Below are 19,661 nucleotides of genomic sequence, written 5' to 3'. Positions count from 1 at the left end.
AGAGCACATGGGCTGAGCTCATTGGGCCGGGGCACCCCAGGGGTCCTTGAAGGACATGGCATTCAACTATTGTGCTGTAAGGGTGGCTGATCTGGAAGATTTCTACACGAACTGGGACAAAGAACCTCCTAAACTGATGCAGAGCAAAAGGAGCAGAACGAGTCGGGCATCCTCCGGGGTTCCGAAGGCCCAAGAAAATGGCACCACCTCCCCTCTGATGAGGAGGAAATTCCTCAGGCGTTGGGAGCTAGTTGGCCAATTAGAAGCCAAGAAAGCGAAAGGGATGGAGTGTCCAGATTGACAAAAGGAGAAGTGGAATTCCCAGGCAAAAGGCCGCAGGGCCCCCAGAGAAGCTATCGGGGAAATGGGCAAAGAAGGAGCCTCCGCAATCCCTTCCGGGTTACAAATATGGCGCTGACAGCTAAGGCAGAGAGAGGAAGAAGCCGTAGGCCAATTGCCTCCAAAGACACAGACGCAAAGATCTGCGATGGATCCCACCTCACCAGCGGAAGCCCCAGGATTATCGCAAGCCCGGCAGAGAGAAGGCCCATACCCGCCAGCGCCAGCGGAGGGATCAATGGCTCTTTCTTTACCAGCAGAGTAGGTTCTCCCACGCCCAGGAGCTCGTTTGGCTTTTGTCTGGGGGGCTACTGGGAGCTGCGCTCAGCCCCGGGCCACTCCCATTTTACAGATGGGGAAAGCGAGGCAGAGGCACACAGCCAGCAGGGGGCCTCAGTTTGCTAGTCTGGAGAGGGAGGACAAAAGAGCCCTCCCCCTACCGAATGCGGGCGGAAACGCAAGTCCCATTCGTCCGCCCGCTAGAAAACGATTCACGGGGCCAGACTGGCCGCTGCGCACGCGCAGAGCCCGGGAGGAGGCGGAGAGTGGCTGACCTCGAGCAGGCCGGGCCTCCTGGGAGCCGCTCCTGATTGGCCGTCGCCGGGGCGGGCCCGGGCCCTAGGGCTCCTCCGGCCCCTCCTTGCGCCAGTGGCTCCGACGCCTTACTGGAGGCGACAGGCGACCGGCGACCGGCGACGTCCGCGCAGGGCACCGGCAGACTGAGCGGGCGCCATGGCGTCCGTGCCGCCGCGGGCGCCGGCGGCCGAGGGTGCCGGCGCGGCTTCCCCGGGCGCCTACCGGCCCTTCGAGCCGAAGGCGCTGGGGCTGAGCCCGAGCTGGCGCCTGACTGGCTTCTCGGAGCTCAAGGGCTGAGGCTGCAAGGTCCCGCCGGAGGCGCTGCTCACGCTCCTGGCGGGCCTGACGGCGGCCCCGGCGCCCGCGGCCGACAGCGGCAATGGTGGGCCGGGCGCCGCTTCCCGGGCCCTCGGTGAGTGCGGGGGTCAGAGCGTGGAAGAGAGAGCCCCCTCCTAAGGGGCATCCCCGCTTGAGCCTGAGATTCGAACCCAGGGCTTCCTGCGCCGGCCGCCTCCCCCCCCGAATTCTTACAAGAGCCCCTGTTGCGGGGGGGGGGGCGGCAGGGACCCCGCGATGTGGAATGCCTTAACCCCTTCTTTTGGCCACTCGAGGAAACAGGGATGGGAGCAGAGAGTGACGGGCCCACAGCCCTACCAAGGGGAGAGGCCGAGCCAGGTAGCTGTAGCACTGGCAGGACTCTTGAGGACCCCTTTGGGAGTTTTCTTGGCCATTTGACAGATGAAGAAAGTGAGGCAGGCCTTGGCCGGGATCACACAGCTACTTTCCTATTCCAGGAGACCCCCCCCCCCCCCCCCCCGCCCCGCGCAACTGTCAGAACCCCCCACACACAACCACCCCCCCAACCACCCCCACCCCCCCCACCCCCGCCTTGCCCCTGGGGAGAAGAGCCTTCCTGGGAAAGGAGAGGGACAGCCAGCCACCTGCTGGGCAGTGACTAGAACTGGCCTCTGTCCCCTAGGGATCGGAATGGACTCGTGTGTGGTTCCCTTGAGACACGGAGGGCTCTCCCTCGTGCAAACCACAGACTTTTTTTACCCTTTGGTGGAGGACCCTTACATGATGGTGAGTGAATGGGCCGAATGCCTGAGAGGAACTGGGGAGGAGCCTTTTCAGAGTGCCCTGAGCCCTTGGCTTGGCCTCACCAGCCGTGCTGTACCACGCCAGTTCACAGTCTCTGCTGCCAAGATTTCTGTCCAGGCAGCTTCTCTCTTGGGATCCCCCGCTTGTGGTGTTGCTCTTTGGACACCATTCCCAGTGGGCCACAGACAGGGCAGCCTACCCACAACTGTGTACCTCCAGGGCTTTAGACCAAGTGTCTTCCTCTGGAGACCAAGGGGGCAATCTCAATGAGTCGAAGCACCCAGTGGCCACCAGGTGGTGGGCCTCGTCAGCGGCAGGTCACGTGCTGTGGCTCCTGGCCAACTGCCGCCTGTTTCCTTTTCCAGGGACGGATTGCCTGTGCCAACGTGCTCAGTGACCTCTATGCCATGGGCATCACCGAGTGTGATAACATGCTCATGCTCCTCAGCGTCAGCCAGAAGATGAGCGAGGAGGTAGGACAGATGGTGCCACTTGGGCTTTTCACTCAGCAGGGAAGAGTCGCCCGGGCCAAGTTCATGAGGCCCTGCAAGGCCTCGAAGGTTTACCTTGTAGCTTCTAAGGCCCATAAGGATGCCATAGCTTGGTCTCTGGGTTCACTGAGTAGGTGGCTTTCCTTGCTTTCCTTTTGGACTGCCAGCATCCTACTGCAGAGCTACTTTTTGAATGGTGAGAGAAGCCCTCACCTTCCCTCTTAGAATCACTATCTGTATTGGCAGTCAGGGCTAGGCAATGGGGGTCAAGTGACTTGGTCACACAGCTGGGAAGTGTCTGAGGTCAGATTGGAACCCAGGATGTCCCATCTCAAAGGCCTGGCTCTTGATCCATTGAGCCACCCAGCACCCCTTGGGTCCAATTTTTTAGAACTTCACTGCTGGCCAAGGGAGAGTAGAAATTTAGGGGAAGCCCTGTGGTTCAGTAGCCAGAGCACTGGATTTTTTCCAGAAAACCTGGGTTTGAATCCCACCTGAGAAGCTTACCAGTTGAGTGACCATGGACAGATCTCTGGGTCTTGGTTTCTGTATATGAAAAGGGAGGGGGGGTTGGACTTTCTGATGCCTTTTTTTTAACCCTTGCCTTCTGTCTTAGAATCAATACTAAGTACAGGTTCCAAGGTAGAAGGGCAGTTAAGTGACTCGCCCAAGGTCACACAACTAGGAAGTGTCTAAGGTCCCATTTGAGCCCAGGACCTCCCAACTTGAGGCCTGATTCTCTATCCACTTAGCCACCCAACTCCCTCAGACTCTCTGGCTTCTCTGATTACAACCTAAACTTGAATTGGTTTCTCCCCTCCCCCATGAGATGGTCTGTCCCACCCTACTAATCTTCAGGCTAACTCCTCCACCCTTTACTTTGTTAGCCCCTTGAAGGCTGTGCCTGTCTCCTTTGCCTTGATCTGTGTGTGTGGCAGGCCAAAGCAGAGGGGGGCTCTTTGGGAGGGGAGACCCCAGGCCATACCTGGAGAGAGACTCATGCACGGCCAAGGCCTACTGGGGAGCAGAGTGGGCAGAGTGAGAGAGGGAACAACCGGTTCCACATAGCAGGCAGCGAGCAGTAGTGTCCCAGGAGGATTCTGGGGTGGAGAGGAGGAAAACATCCTTGAAGCTTTGCATCCCTGTGAGAGGCTCATCCTGTTGGATTTCTCTTCCAGGAACGAGAAAAGATAATGCCCCTGATGGTGAGAGGCTTTCGGGACGCTGCCGAGCAAGGAGGAACCTCGGTGACGGGGGGCCACACTGTGATAAACCCTTGGCTCATCATTGGTGGCGTTGCCACTTCAGTCTGTCAGCCTAATGAGTTCATCATGTGAGTAGACATACAGAAAGCTCTCCCAGAGCGTCTGTATTCCAGGACTGAGCACTGAAGGGGCCTCGGCAGGCAGCTCGCCCAGCGCCACTCTCCGTGCAGGTTCTCCTCTCCTCCTTCCCAGGCCAGGAGAAAGAAGAGAACGAGCTCTTTACCAAAAGTGGGCATCCCAGCTCTCTCCCAGTCCCTTCCAGGGCCTTCCCAGCAGAGCCCCTCGGCTTGCTTTCTGCTTCAGCAGCAAGAACACCTGGCTTCACACCCCACCTACCCTGCTCAGACTCAGTTTCCTCTCCGGGTATTAGGAGGATGTGGTGAGAAGGGATCAGGAAGCTCCTTTATAGACAGAGCACTTTGCCCTGTTCTCCTTTGACCTTCTGCAGGGCCACTAACAGACACCACAGTGCACAGAGCACCAGCTGGAGTCAGGACTAGCTGTATGGCCTAGCATGGCCTCTCCTCCCTTTCCTCGGCTGTGAAATGAGGGGAATGACGCCACCTGGCTCCCCCGTCTGTTGTGCGGATTAAACAGGATATTTGTAAAGCTCTTAACACACAGGACGTACTAGAGAAATGGTAGACAGCGCTATTCACATTTTGTCCTCTTCAGCCTGTGTGAGGGCTACTTTTCCAGAGTCACTCGTGGACCCTCCCATCACTAGTGGGTCTGAATTAACAAGCAAGCTAGAACCTTGTGGGCTGTTCTCTTGTGAGAGGCAGAAGGCAGCTGGGCAGTATTGCATGAAGACTCAAAACCTCCTGGGACTTGAGGACTTTGTCTGCTTCGGGGTTCAATTACTTCTTTCTTTCTCTCTGTCTGTCTTCTCTGCCTCTCTGTGTCTATGTCTGTCTGTCTCTCTCTCCCTCTCTCCCTCTCTCTCTCTCCCTCCCTCCTTCTCTCCCCCTCTCTCTCTCTTCCTCCCTCCCTCTCTCTGTCTCTGCCTCTCTTTCTCTCCCCCCCATCTCTGTCTGTCTCTCTGTCTCCCTCCCTCCCTCCTTACCTCCCTCCCTCTCTCTCTCTGTCTATCTGTCTCTGCCTCTTTCTCTCCCCCCTCTCTGTCTCTGTCTCTGTCTCTCCCCCCTCTGTCTCCCTCTCCCTCCCTCCCTCTCTTTCTTTCTCCCTCCCTCTCTCTCCCTCCCTCCTTCTCTCCCTCCCCCTCTGTTCTCTCTTCTCTCTGTGTCTCTATCTCTTCTCTACCTCTCTCTCCCTGCTCTGTCTCCCTCTCTCTCCCTCCCTCCTTCTCTCCTTCTCTCCCTCCCCCTCTTCCTCTCTCTCTTTCTTTCTCCCTTCCTCTTTCCCTCCCTCCCTCTTTCTCCCTCCCTCTCTTCCTCTCTCTCTCCCTCCCTCTCTTCCTCTCTCTCTCTCAGCCTCTCTTTCTCTCCCCCCCATCTCTGTCTGTCTCTCTCTGTCTCCCTCCCTCCCTCCCTCTCTCTGTCTCTGCCTCTCTTTCTCTCCCCCCTCTCTCTGTCTCTGTCTCTCCCCCCTCTGTCTCCCTCTCCCTCCCTCCCTCTTTCTCCCTCCCTCTCTCTCTCCCTCCCTCCTTCTCTCCCTCCCCCTCTGTTCTCTTTTCTCTCTGTGTCTCTCTCTATCTCTTTCTCTCCCTGCTCTGTCTCCCTCTCTCTCTCTCCCTCCCTCCTTCTCTCCCTCCCCCCTCTCTTCCTCTTTCTCTTTCCCTCCCTCCCTCTCTCTCTTTCTTTCTCCCTCCCTCCCTCTCTCCCTCTTTCTCTCTCTCCCTCTCCTCTCTGTCTCTGCCTCTTTCTCTCCCCCCTCTGTCTGTCTCTTCTCTATCTCTGTCTCCCCACCCCCATCTCTCTCTCTCTTCCTCCCTCCTTCCCTCCCCCCCCCATAAGCTTGATGTTGGCAAGGCATAGTCAGAGATCCGTGGCCCATGTTCTCATCACTCAAGGGTTCATTCACATGTGGAGATACACTGCACTGTCCTGGCCGCTGCCGCTGCCTCCGCCAGAGTGAAGACACCCTCTAATCTGTGCTTTCTTTTGTAGGCCAGACAGTGCAGTCCCAGGGGATGTGCTCGTGTTGACCAAACCTTTGGGAACCCAAGTTGCCGTCAATGCCCACCAGTGGCTGGATGATGTAAGCACGGGAACCCCAGCCGGCTTGAGCTCTTGTCTTAATGTCCAGGGAACAAAAGGGCAAAATCAAGCCTGGCAGCATTTCTTTTAGCAAGCCTGTGCTCAGCAGGAGCTCCCCTTCTTTGATACAGTATAGCCATTCTCCCTTTCTCCTCAGGTTAGCCATGGAGCTGCTAACTCAGTAGCTGCTTGTCCTCAACTAGTCCGGAGTCTCTTGCCACTGCACTAACCGGTCTCTGACCTGCTAGGGCACGTGCTCCTGGATCTGGCTCTGTCCCTGTGGCCATCTTATTGCTAAAGGCCCAGAGAGCTCGGGAGATAAAGTCGGAGCCAGGCATTCTGCCCCTTCCAGCAATTCTGGCACTGCCTATTCCAGCCAGCTTCATACCCCTAAATGAGGCCCTCCCACTCATTACCAATGAATTTGATCTCATCATCCTGAGAAGAACAGAAGCAGGCCTTACTTCTTGTAAACGAGGAGCCAGAATCCCAGACTGTCACTGTAGCGGTGCTTCGGCAGCAGCACTCTGCTCTCACCCCCACCCTCTCTTAAAATGAGGTCAGATTACCACGAATTCTTAGTCAACGGCACAAATCGGGCGTGGGACCACAGGCACAAGTAACAGAAAACTTGCTCTGATTTGGGGTCTTCAGACCAACACGCCAAAACCACTCATGGAATGGAAGTTGGCGTCTGAGGGCAGTCTTGGTCCTTGGCCTGGCTATTAGCCCAGCAACTAACTAGATGGCTAATGACTCCTTGGATTCCAACCATCTCTCTGTCTTGTGCGATTCACGACACTCTGAGGTCAAAGAATACAATTTAGAGTAAAAACGGGGTTGGCAGTCAGCTCACACAGTCGGGAGGAGCTGGGTTAAAATCTGGACTCTGACACCGCCTGGCTGTGTGTCCCTGGACAATTGCCTCGCCCTTGCTTCTTTTCAGACGACTTAGAATTGATCCTAACAGAAAGTCGGGGATTTAGAAGCATAGCTTCGAATTAGGGAAAGCGAACACTTTGTGTCTGTGGATGATATTCTGTTTCTTTTCCAGCCAGAGAAATGGAATAAAATAAAGCTGGTGGTGTCCAAAGAAGATGTAGAGTTAGCCTATCAAGAAGCCATGTTTAGCATGGCCATGCTGAACAGAACTGGTAAGAAAGAGCCTGTAGACTTCAACTTCTGTAAGAGTTCTCCCACCTCTGAAGCACTTGATGCTTTCCTTCCAGTGTTCAGTAGTCCCATCCCCATTTTCCAGATGAAGCAACGGCCTCTAGGATATCAAGGAAACCGACCAGCCCACAGCTAGGGAGTGCTGGAAGTGGGATTCCTTGAGGCCTTCCTTCTAATCCTCTTTCTGTTTTTCCACATCTCAAACCTGATTCAGAGCACTCCCAAAGTAGAGTGCAATTCCCCTTTTAGAAACTGAGAAACTGCCCCACAGAGGGCAGGTCCCACTTGCAGAAACTGTGACCCAAGGAGGGCCTTGAAATCAGTGGTCTCACTGACCCGCCCACCAAGTCCTGTTCTTTCCTCCCCCGGCCCACCGAATAGCTTCTTCCAAGAGGAGGCTAGCTCCAGTGACTGACATCCACTGCCTGGAGGACTCTAAGCCACGTTTGAGGTGATGGTAGTCTTTTTAGTCTTTGTTTTCCACTTCCAAATTCCCTTCCTCCTCCACCCAATGAGAAGGCAAGAAAAACAAGGCCCACTGGAGATAGGGAGTCCCTGAAAACCAATTTCTACATGATCTGTGTCTGGGGCCGAGGGCCAGGAAAAAGAAAGGGAAAATGGCTTCAGCCTGCCCTCAGCATGAGGCCTTTGGAATGATTCTGGTGGTGACTGTCGATCAGTTCCCAAGTCTCGTTAGCCTTTGACTTTAGAGAAGTCATTTCAATCGCATCCCCCATTTGATCAGGTGGCCTAGCAGGCCTCTGCTCTTCCAACTCTTCGGGGCTTTTTCCATTGCTCAGGACTCTTCGTTAAGGTGGGTTTTTTCTTCTCCATGATTGCCATCGTCCATCTTTTCTTTCTTCTGTGGATTTTACTGTGCAGCACCTCAGATCTTTTCAGCTTTCTCTCCATCACATTCATCATTTCTCACTAAACGACAAGAATCTGTTATTTCCATAAGCCACCGGTTTTCCAGCCAGTCGATAGGTGCCCAACTTCTGCCACAAAAGGGTTGCTCTGACTGTCTGAGTGTAAATGGGCCGGGAACTTCTCTCCGACTTCCATGGAGTGTGTGCCTGGCAGTGGGACTGCTAGATGGGAGCTTAATTCCACTTGATACCCAGAGCATCTGGGCTGCTTCACAGTCCTCCCACAGCCCTTGCCCTCCTGGCATCATTGCCCATTTGGTAGCTCTAAGGGCCTGGGAAGTAGTTGCTTAATACTTTGTGAGCCTTTGCAGGGAGGAAACAAGTTGTCAGCGTCTGCATTTGTATCCATTCCCTACAAGTCTGGGATAGCAGCACAAGCTGGGAAGCCATCTTTACTCTTCACACTTGGTCCAGGATTGACCTTGCCCTCTAAATTGAGGGCCTGGTTTGGGGATGATGGTGATGGCAACTCTCACTCATTTAGGCCTCCATACACAGTATAAGCAAGGAAGATGGATTTTGTCCAGATGATCTGTTACTAGCTACTAGACAGAGTTCTTTATATGTGCTATCTTATTTCAGCCTCAAAACTCTTGGGCATGGGTACTCCTACACTCCCCATTTTACAGATGAGCCCATTTTACAGATGAGGAAAGCAAGGCAGGTTGCCAGGTGAAATGCCTTGCCTAAGGTCATGCAACCATTGAGTGTGACGTCTGAGGTGACATTGGAACTCAGGTCTTCCTGATTCAAGGCACTCTTGAGGATTTGAATACTAGGTACAGGGTGTTTCCAGGACTTTGCTCAGACCAGCTCTGTTGGTGAAAGGGAATGGGAGCGAGGGTCTTCCAGTATGACCACTAGAGCATTCATGTGAAATGGCCAGGCTCTTTGTTCCTTAACCAATAAGTGAATGAGAAGATAGAATAAGGCAGTCTGCAACAGAAGAAGTACATGCCCTGGGAAAACTCCCCGCGACCAATTAGAGAAGATCGGGCCCTGCTTAGCCTGGTCATTCTGCACCTCCAGCTGTCCTCAGACAAAGCCTTTTCCTCCCCCGGGTCTCACCCTCCTTCCATGGCACTCCATAGGCAACAAACAAGCTGGTGACTTACACATTTTCCTTTCTCACTCGTTCCCTCCAGCATTGTTTGACAGGTCAGAGTAGGGGAGTTGGGCTAGTTCTTGATCCTCATGGTGGGAGGAGGAGAGAGCCTGGAAGTGGCAATGGGGAGCACCAGCACCTCAGCTACGTAGGTCACACCATCCTTGAGTTTGCAGGCTTCCATGAGCAGTGCACTTCCATGTTCGTCGACTCCGAAATTCCTGTTCTTTGCCTCCACTTCAATCTTTAAGCCCTCATGCCCTCCGTTCTTTGTGCTCATCCTTTAACTGAGAGGAAGGAGGGAAGGGAATATGGGCCAAGCAGATGTTGTTATCCCCATTTTATACTTGAGGAAATGGAGGCAGACAGGAAAAGTGACTTGTCCAAGGTCACACACCTAATGAGTAGCACATGCAAGATTTGAACTCTTTCCTGATTTCAGATCTGCTGCCCTATCCACTTTTTCTGCCTCTACGCTATTTATTCCCTTCTCACCCTTGTCCAATTATATTGCTCTGACCCACACTTTTTTCTTTTTTGAAATGTCTTTTGGTATCTCTTGTTTTATAACCTATTTCTCTCTTGTTGTCTGCATGTATATATATATATATACATACCTACAAAATTCAAATCAATTTTATTCTCAGCCCCAAATCTTCTTCTCCCACCTACTCCTCCCTCAATCGCTGAGAGGCCAAGAGCCCATCACAAATCTGCATAATCGTGGAAATGCAAATGTCACACGAGTTTTGTTCCCCCACCCCAATTTGTTTTTCTTTTAATGTAAAGAAAGTCAGCTTCAGCCTACCTCACTTATCATTTAGGCAGCAGAGTTGATGTCCTCATGAAGCCTTCAGAACTGTGGTTGGTCCGGTTAGAGCGCCCAAGACTTCAGGAGTCCGATATTGTTATTGTGTCAGTCAGTGCAAGTCTTGGCATCCCTTTCTTCATCATTTCTTCCAGCACATGCATAGACTGTTAACTTGTTCAGCTCCCCTCGAGTTCTGATTCTGCTGCTAGAAATCTCTTCTTTGTACATTCAGGTCTTTGACCGCTTTGGGGTAGAGATTTAGTAGCAGCATTGCTGGGCCAGAGTGTAGAGCTTTGTCTTTTCCAGGGTTGTTGAGCCAATCCGCAGCTCCACCAGCAGTGCCTGTTTTCCCACAGCCCTGCCTACATTCATTATTTTCTCAGCTTAACCAATATTAATAGGTAGGGGTTGACTGAATTGTTCTAATGATTGGTGATAGTATTTCAGATGTCTATGGGATGGCAAGTACAGTGTCTGAAAGGCAGTTGGGAGACGCAAGATTGGAGGCAGGAGAGGTAGATCTGAGAATCGTTAGCCTAAAGATGGCAGGTAAATCCATGGGAGCTAATGGGATCAAGTGAAGCAGTCTAAAGGGAGGAGAGGACCTTGGACAGAACCCTGACCCCTTTAACAACAGTTAAGAGGGCACAATCTGAAGAATGGAGCCAAAGAGCCTGAAGGAGCAGACTCCTCAAAACCTAAAGAAAGTAGCCAGGATCGATCAACAGTGTCAAAGGCTGCAGAGAGGTCAAGGAGAATGGGGATGGACAAAAGGCCATTGGACTTGCTTAGGAAATCATTGGTAACTTTAGAGAGAACAGAGTCAAATGCCAAATCGTAAAGGGGAAAGAGAAAGCAGGGGCATCTATTGTAGACTACCTCTGTGAGGTGTTTACAATGGACAGAAGAAAAATAGGATGATAATTAGCAGGGATGGAAGAATTGAGTGAGGGTTGGCGTTTTTAAGGGTAGAGGCAACATGGGCATGTTTGTAGGCAAGCAGGAAATAAGTCAGAAGGAGAGACTGAGAATGCATCAAAGATGTGTGAGGAGAGGCAGTCTGCTGGGGTAAATGGGACAGCAAGATCACCTAACAAGTAGAGGTGAAAGAGGGGATAGTGGCAGAAGGCACCTGAATGATAGGAGATGGGAAAGAGAAGGAGTTCAAGAGGAAAAGTCTCAACTTCTGCAAAATAAGAGCCACGGCTCTCAGCTGGGATAGTAGGGAAGTGAGTCATGGGAAATTTAAGGACGGATGAAAAGGATTGGAAGAGTAGCTATGGAGTAGAAGCTAGGGAAGTGATGTACCCAAATGCATGTGTGATTCTCTACCTTAGTTCACATGACAATGAGGCCCAAGTGTTGCCCACTCCCCTCTACTACCTGTCTTTGTTGGATCAGCTCCCGAAACGCCCCATTGATGTGGTATCATTTTCCCTGTCTTTCCTCTCCTCCACTTCTAAATTCTTTTGAGATCATCCAAAGGGAATATTCACACCAAGACTCTTGAGTAGACTCCTAAGATCCCTGGTGATGATAAAGGTCTAGATCACTATTCTAAGCTATAAGATAGGTCACATTTTCTGATTTTTTTTTTTTAGCCTTTTGACTTTTATTACTTTTTGATATCTCATTTGGCCAGTTCTAATTTTCAAGAGGTCACCCTTCTAGGAATTCTTGTTGGACTTGTGCCCCAGCAGCATTTTTTTTTTAATTTTTTTAGTCAGTTTAGAACATTATTCCTTAGTTACAAGAATCATATTCTTTCCCTCCCTTCCCTCCCCACAGCCGACACACAATTCCACTGGGTATTACATGTCTCCTTGATCAGAACCTATTTCCATGTTGGTGTTTGCACTAGGATGTTCATTTAGTCTACATCTCCAGTCATATCCCCTCAACCCATGTATTCAAGCAGTTGTTTTTCTTCTGTTTCTACTCCCACAGTTTTTCCTCTGAATGTGGATAGTGTTCTTTCTCATAGATCCCTCCAAGTTGTTCAGGATCACTGCATTGCCACTAATGGAGAAGTCCATTACATTTGATCGCACCACAGTGTTTCAGTCTCTGTGGACAATGTTCTCCTGGTTCTGCTCCTCTCACTTTGCATCAGTTCCTGGAAGTTGCTCCAGTCCCCATGGAGTTCCTCCACTTTATTATTCCTTTGAGCACAATAGTATTCCATCACCAACATATACCACAATGTGTTCAGCCACTCCCCAATTGAAGGGCATCCCCTCATTTTCCAATTTTTGGCCACCACAAAGAGTGCAGCTATGAATATTCTTGTACAAGTCTTTTTCCTTATTATCTCTTTGGGGTACAAACCCAGCAGTGCTATGGCTGGATCAAAGGGCAGACAGTCTTTTAGCACCCTTTGGGCATAGTTCCAAATTATCCTCCAGAATGGTTGGAATCATTCACAACTCCACCAGCAAAGCATTAGTGTCCCTACTTTGCCACACCCCCTCCGGCATTCATAACTTTCCTTTGCTGTCATGTTAACCAATCTGCTAGGTGTGAGGTGATACCTCAGAGTTGCTTTGATTTGCATCTCTGATTATCAGAGATTTAGAACACTTTTTCATGTGCTTATTAATAGTTTTGATTTCTTTGGCTGAGAACTGCCTGTTCATGTCCCTTGCCCATTTATCAATTGGAGAATGGCTTGATTTTTTTGTCCAATTGGTTTAGCTATTTATAAATTTGAGTAACTAGACCTTTGTCAGAGGTTTTGTTATGAAGATTGTTTCCCAATTCGTTGCTTCCCTTCTAATTTTAGTTACATTGGTTTTGTTTGTATAAAACTTTTTAATTTGATGTAATCAAAGTTATTGATTTTACATTTTGTGACCTTTTCTAAGTCTTGCTTGGTTTTAAAGTCTTTCCTTTCTCAAAGATCTGACAAGTATACTATTCTGTGTTCACCTAATTTTCTTATAGTTTCCTTCTTTATATTCAAGTCATTCACCGAGTTTATCTTGGTGTAGGGTATGAGGTGTTGATCCAAACCTAATCTCTCCCACACTGTCTTCCAATTTTCCCAGCAGTTTTTATCAAAAAGTGGGTTTTGGTCCCAAAAGCTGGGGTCTTTGGGTTTGTCATAGATGTCTTGCTGAGGTCACTTAACCAAAGTTTATTCCACTGATCCTCCTTTCCGTCTCTTAGCCAGTACCATATTGTTTTGATGACCACTGCTTTATAGTATAGTTTGAGGTCTGGGACTGCAAGTCCTCCTTCCTTTGCATTTTTTCCCATGATTTCCCTGGATAGCCTTGATCCTTTGTTCTTCCAAATGAACTTTGTTATAGTTTTTTTCTAATACAGTAAAAATGTTTTTTGGGAGTTCAATGGGTATGGCACTAAATCAGTCAATTAATTTGGGTAGGATTGCCATTTTTATTATGTTGGCCCATCCTACCCATCAATGTTTTTCCAATTGTTTAGATCTAGTTTTAATTGTGTGGAGAGTGTTTTGCAGGTGTGTTCATATAGTTCCTGTATTTGTCTCGGCAGATAGATTCCTAAGTATTTTATATTGTCTCGGGTAATTTTAAATGGAATTTCTCTTTCTAATTCTTGCTGCTGAAACGGGTTGGAGATATATAGAAATGCTGATGACTTATGAGGGTTTATTTTGTATCCTGAGACTTTGCTAAAGTTTGAGTATTTCCACTAGCTTTTTGGTTGATTCTCTAGGATTCTTTAAGTAGACCATCATGTCATCTGCAAAGAGTGATAACTTGGTCTCCTCCTTGCCTATTTTGATGCCTTCAATTTCTTTTTCTTCTCTAATTGCTACTGCTAGTGTTTCTAGTACAATGTCAAATAATAGAGGTGATAATGGGCATCCTTGTTTCACTCCTGATCTTATTGGGAATGCATCTAGTTTATCCCCATTGCAGATGATATTAGCTGATGGTTTTAGATATATACTGTTTATTATTTTTAGGAAAGGTCCTTCTATTCCTATACTTTCTAGTGTTTTCAATAGGAATTCGTGTTGTGTTTTGTCAAAGGCTTTTTCTGCGTCTATTGAGATAATCATGTGATTTTTGTCAGTTTGCTTCTTGATGTGGTCAATTCTGTGGATGGTTTTCCTAATATTGAACCATCCTTGCATTCCTGGTATGAATCCCACCTGATCATAGTGGATAACCCTTGTGATCACTTGCTGAAGTCTTTTTGCTAGGATCCTGTTTAAGATTCAATGTTCATTAAGGAGACTGGTCTGTAGTTTACTTTCTCCGTTTTTTGACCTGCCTGGCTTTGGAATTATGACCAAATTTGGGTCATAAAAGGAATTTGGTAGAACTGCCTCGTTGCTTCTTCTGTCAAACTGTTTGTATAATATTCCCAGCAGCATTTTTTGAGGCATCACATCATTGTCTTCCTCTGAGTTTGTGTTTTGAACTTTCCTGTCACTAGCAGCTTTTTATGATTGGGCTCCTTTCTTGTTGTTTGCCCATCTGCATGCTGACTTTGGACGTCAGGATTATCTCCTTTTGCACCCTTCAGGTGCTTTCCTACTCAGTCTGGGAGCCTGCAAGTTTTCAGGGCTCTCCAAGGAATGGGAGAGAGAGATCTGTTCATCAGCCTCCTGATCAGTCCCAGCTGGATTGTGAGTGGTTGTGTTTCAGCAGACAGCTTCTAGACTCAACCCACTGGAAAGCTGTGCAGTGAGACTGAACCACTGGGTCCCCTTTGGTCTGGGATCCTCCCTGGTTACTCCACTGTAGTCTTACTACTCTGCTCCTGGGCTCAAAGCCACGCAACTACATTTCTGGAACTTATTTCTTGTTCTGGGCACATGCTTGTGACTACTTTCTGCCTTGGTTCTGTGACCCAGAACTGGGTAGTGGACAGCACAGCGGCCAGCCGGCACACTTGGCATGTTTGAGGATGCCCTGGGACCCATCTGGGCCTTCTTCCCATGCCTGGAATGGTGCTGGAATGCTCCTCAGAGCCACTACACACATTCCTGACCAGATCCCAGAGGCAACATCCATAGCCCCCTCTCCCTAAGCTGCCCTAGTGGAAAGGGGACAGTGGCAAACTTGGGATTGGTTGCTTCCTCTCATTCTGCCGTCTTGACTCTGGCTCTGGCCCTCTCGGTGATCTTGTGCTACCGTGCCCCGTCCACCATTTGCTACCGTCCACACTATTCAAGTGCTCCTGAGGGAAGCTAAAGAAATCACAGAACCGTACGGTGTCCACTGCAAATATAATGGACAGACTGCTGCAAGGCAACCTTTTTACACTTCTCTACCTCATTGGCCCCCACCCCTTTCACCACAGCAGCTTTTCCCATCCTTTCTCAAGCCGCCCTTGGCCACCCTTGTCTCTTACCCTCTCCGTTGAGGACTTTTCCGCAGATTTTACAAGAAAAATTGAGGGCCAGTAGCCAAGGGCTCCCTCATCTCCCATCAGTCAGATGCCCCACTCTCTTCCTTCACCTCGATCATGTGAAGAGGAGGTTCTTCTTCCCAAGACAAACTCTTCTCCATACACAGGTGATTCCATTCCAGCTTGTCTTCTCAGCTTGCTTTGTCATCCCTGCTTCCACTAATCTTCCGTGTGGCATGTCCACTGGCTGCCGACATGCCCATGGCCCTGGCCTCAGAATTCTCCCACGTCACCTTCCTTTAACGGCCAAACTCCTTGGGAAATCTGCTTTGACTTCCCTTTCCCTATCAATTCTGAAGTCTGCCTTGAACCTCTGGTGGAATGAGTAGCTCCGAAGCTCCTGGTGGGCTTCTCATCTTCCTCCTTCTTAGCTTTCAGTGACGTCAGAGCCTGGCCATCACATTCTTCTCCTGGCCACTCTCCCCTTTTGTGACATTGTTCTCTTCGGGCTCTCCTGAGAACTGACTGCTCCTAAGTTCCATTTGCCGGGTCACCATCCAGGCCCCAGCAGCTAGCCACAAGGTCCACCTAGCCAGCTGGAACCTCTCTGCTAATCTGCAACTCGCCACCTTAATCCAGCAAGTCCAGAATTCCCCTTAAGCTCTCCTATCTTCTGGACGTCCCCTATTTCTTTTGAGGGTACCACCAGCCTCAAAACTTAGGTGGCATCTTCAGTCGTCCACTCTTACGCAATCTGTCGCCAAACCTTTCCATTCTAGTTTTTCCGACGGCTCTCACCCTGGACAATAGCAGCTGCCTGCCTCCCAACTCTTTCAGGACTCTAGTCCACCCTCCATTCAGCCACCAACGTGCTTTTCATTTTCCTAAAGCATAAGCAGGTCTGAGTGTGGCAGCCACTCTTCAGTTTCCCTCAGTAGCTCCCAATTGCCCCCCCCCTCCCCCAATCAAATAGAAAATCCTGTTTGGCTTCCAGAACCCTTGCTGTAACCCAGCTTTCTGGCCTTTGCTAAACCCTCGCCTTCTGTCTTGGAATTCATACCAAGTATTGGTTCCAAGGCAGAAGTGTGGCAAGGGCTAGGCAATGGGAGTTCAGTGGCTTGTGTGCGTTGCACAGCCAGGAAGCGTCTGCCTCCGAATTCACTGAGCCATCAGGCTGCCCTTCGGGTCTTCTCACGCTCAGTCAGCACAGATGGCCTCCTTGCTACTCCTTGAAAGACACTGCCATCTTGTGCGTTTGGGCTGTGTCCCCTGTGCCTAGAATACACTCCTTCCCTCATGCAAGGCCTGTCTCAGCCTCTTTTTCCCATGCCCCCTAACCCTGGCAAGGCAGGGGGAGCGAGCGAACATTTGGATTCGGTCCTCGGGCCTTTTAGTTCATACTTGGGAGCTCCTCTAGAGTGTGCACTTTCTCTTTATCCCGAGCCTAGAACAAAGCAAGCACAAGAACTGCTTCTTGATTTATACCCATTTGATTTGATAAAAGAGGGAAACAGCAAGCAATTTTGCTGAGGGAATCCTAAATGTCCAAATGGCAGCCTGGGGAAGTTCTGACTTGCCCAGGATCATCCATCAGAAAGAAGATTTGAACACAGGTCATATGATTACAGAGCCAGGGCATTCTGAACTCCCTGTGGGCACTGCTGGGGGAATTTCTCCAGCCATTCCAGAACATATTGTAGAAGTAGGCCAGAGTACATCTTCTATGAAGAATAAATGCCTTCACCTGCAAGGAAGGCAAAAGATGGCAGGAAACAAATGCCCATTGGCTGAGGAAGAGCTGAAGAAAATGTGGCATGCTGGTATCCCAGAATACTTAGTGCCTTGAGAAATAACTCAAGAGAAACCTAGCAAGACTTGGACTGATGCGGAATGAAGTGACCCAACAGAATTTGCACGATCACCACATTAAACTAAAGGATGAGCAGCTGGGTGGCTTGGGGGGAAGGAGCTGGGTTCCAATGTGGCCCCAGACACTTCCTAGCTATGTGACCCTGGGCAAGTCATTTAACTCCCATTGCCTAGCCTTTACCACTCACTCTTATTCTAAGAATGAAGGTAAGGGTTTAAAAAAACAAACCAAGCTCCAGTGAGCAGAGCACTCAGGCCAATGCCCTCCCCCTCTCTATACTTATTGAGGACATTCCTCACTTGCCCAGCAGCCCAATGGGAATGCTTCCTCCCTCCTCTGTGTGGCCATGGTAAGGGGGGCAGGGCACACCCGGCATTCTGTCTCTAAAGGGTGTGCCATCACTGCTATAGACCAACATCTGTAATGAATCATATATATAATTTTCTGAACCCCCCCAGTAATATAAAGATGTTTTGTGGCTAATATACACAATCATTTTGCTTGACTATATTTCTTTGAAGGGAGAAAGGGTAGTTCTAGGGCAGTGAAAGTTGCAAGGAAATAAAAGCATCAGTAACAATACCAATACTACATTTTCTTGAAAGAGTTCCCTTTCATTGATACCATCTCTTGAAAGCAGGCCAGTCAACAATTAGGAAAACGCAATGCTGCAAACGAGGTGATGTCAACTCTATTCCCAAATCACCGTGTCTTCTATTGCAGCTGCGAGATTAATGCATACATTTAATGCCCATGCTGCCACGGATATTACTGGCTTTGGAATCCTTGGCCATGCTCAGAACCTTGCAAAACAACAGAGGAGTGAAGTGTCCTTTGTCATTCATAATCTGCCCATTATTGCCAAGATGGCGGCTGTCAGTAAGGCAAGTGGGTGTTTTGGGCTTCTCCAAGGAACATCAGCAGAAACCTCAGGTAGGTAATAAAAAGGTCTCCCATCCCACTAGCACCTTCCTCACCCCCAACAGAAAGTCAGTAAGAAATCCAAAGCTTCCCCAACTCCTCTGTGAGCCTCTGAAGTATTTAAGAGGCCAGAGTACAAGACACTGAGCCCCACTCTCTCCATCCTGCTTCTGCCAGAGAACCATATTGGGCATGAATGATGGCCTCCCATGGGTCAGGCATGTACAAATGTTCTGTAGATATGCCATGCCCTTGAGGGCAGGTAGGTGGCACTTCAGAAGAGCTTAGGTGCAGGGGCAGCTGGGTTGGCTCAGTGGATTGAGAGCCAGGAGGTCCTAGGTTCAGATCTGGTCTCAGACACTTCCTAGCAGGGTGACCCTGAGCAAGTTATTTGACCCCCATTCCCTTACCACTCTTCTGCCTTGGAACCAATGCACAGTATGGATTCCAAGACAGAAGGGGAGGGTTTAAAAGAAGAAGAGCTTAGTTGTGAGGCTAAAACCCCAATTTGGGTGTTTCTCAACTGGGCGGCTCTCCACACTCTGATGTCGACCTTTTACAGGGGGGCTGCTGATCTGTCTGCCCCGAGAGCAAGCAGCTCGCTTCTGTGCTGAAATCAAGTCTCCAAAATATGGAGAGGGTCATCAAGCATGGATTATCGGCATTGTGGAAAAAGGCAACCAGACGGCCCGAATCATTGACAAGCCCCGGATCATTGAAGTAATGCCCCGGGGAGCCACTCTTCATCAAGACAACTCCAACACCAGTCCCGAGCCTGCTTTGTGAAAGGGCCCCACCAGTTTGGACCTCTTAGATCTTTGGAAGAAATCGTGGATGTTCAAAAGAATGAAGTGACTTGTTTTAGGGAAGGGGAATTGCCAAAGAAACCTGCTCAAATGGGGAAATTACTGCCACACGAGCTAACTTGTTCTTGGACAGTTTCAGAAAACAGCTGCTTTTAGGAGTTCCACACGAATTCATCCCCCATTTGACATTTTCTCCTTTAGGGCCAGATCTGGCCCCAGTATTCCCCTTTCTAGAAACAACACAGGCCCATCCCCGAAGAGTTTTCTCATGCCTGGATTCCCAGAGAGAGTACTTGCTCGAAGAGGCTCCCATGCGAGAAATGAGTACTTACTGAAGATAAGGGACACTGAAAACCACTTAGATCACTCACAAAGAACGGTGAAAGTAGAACTCTGCTAAACCTGAAACAGCAGCCATGGGGTACTCCAAAATGATTTGTGGGATTTTGTCCCCAAGAAGCTACCGGCTCTTCCTCATTCTGGCCAAGAATTGAGCAGCTTGTTCAGAAGTGAGGAAGTCGGCCCCGTGACCATCTCGCTGATCATAGGCCTTGGCTCTGTTTATGATGCTTCTCCCTCTAAACCTCTTTGAGGGCTGGATGAAGCTGAGCAGATTCCCAGAGTCCGGGTCTCGGGGTTGCTAGATTCATGTATGATCTTGGGCTGACAATTCCTGGTCGTTTAACCAATAAAAAGACTCATTTCTCAGTACGGCTTTGAATCCCTCTATTCTTTTAGCCCACCCCACCCCCTAGAAACAACACACCAT

General features: G+C 49.7%; 1 protein-coding gene across 1 annotated transcript; it reads left to right on the top strand.

The window, feature by feature from the left end:
• Nucleotides 1–850: 850 nt before the first annotated feature.
• Nucleotides 851–19,603, top strand: LOC100022947 (selenide, water dikinase 2). Its single transcript, XM_056809747.1, has 8 exons — nt 851–1,327; nt 1,895–1,998; nt 2,382–2,489; nt 3,686–3,840; nt 5,842–5,932; nt 6,986–7,085; nt 17,889–18,098; nt 18,649–19,603. Exons 2-8 carry the CDS (start codon nt 1,903–1,905, stop codon nt 18,870–18,872), a joined length of 984 nt encoding a protein of 327 aa, XP_056665725.1. The 5' UTR covers nt 851–1,327; nt 1,895–1,902; the 3' UTR covers nt 18,873–19,603.
• The last annotated feature ends 58 nt before the right edge of the window (nt 19,604–19,661 follow it).

The sequence above is a fragment of the Monodelphis domestica genome, chromosome X, assembly GCF_027887165.1.
Source record: "Monodelphis domestica isolate mMonDom1 chromosome X, mMonDom1.pri, whole genome shotgun sequence".
NCBI lineage: Eukaryota > Metazoa > Chordata > Mammalia > Didelphimorphia > Didelphidae > Monodelphis > Monodelphis domestica.
Note: the sequence above shows the minus strand (reverse complement) of the source record. Positions and strands in the feature narration are given on the sequence as shown.

Excerpts from the sequence above, each read along its gene's own strand:
- LOC100022947 (XM_056809747.1), top strand. The coding sequence starts at position 1,903 with ATGGACTCGTGTGTGGTTCCCTTGAGACACGGAGGGCTCTCCCTCGTG. Across the intron at positions 2,490-3,685 it reads GCCAGAAGATGAGCGAGGAG|GAACGAGAAAAGATAATGCC; the intron begins GTAGGACAGATG and ends TTTCTCTTCCAG. Across the intron at positions 7,086-17,888 it reads GGCCATGCTGAACAGAACTG|CTGCGAGATTAATGCATACA; the intron begins GTAAGAAAGAGC and ends CTTCTATTGCAG.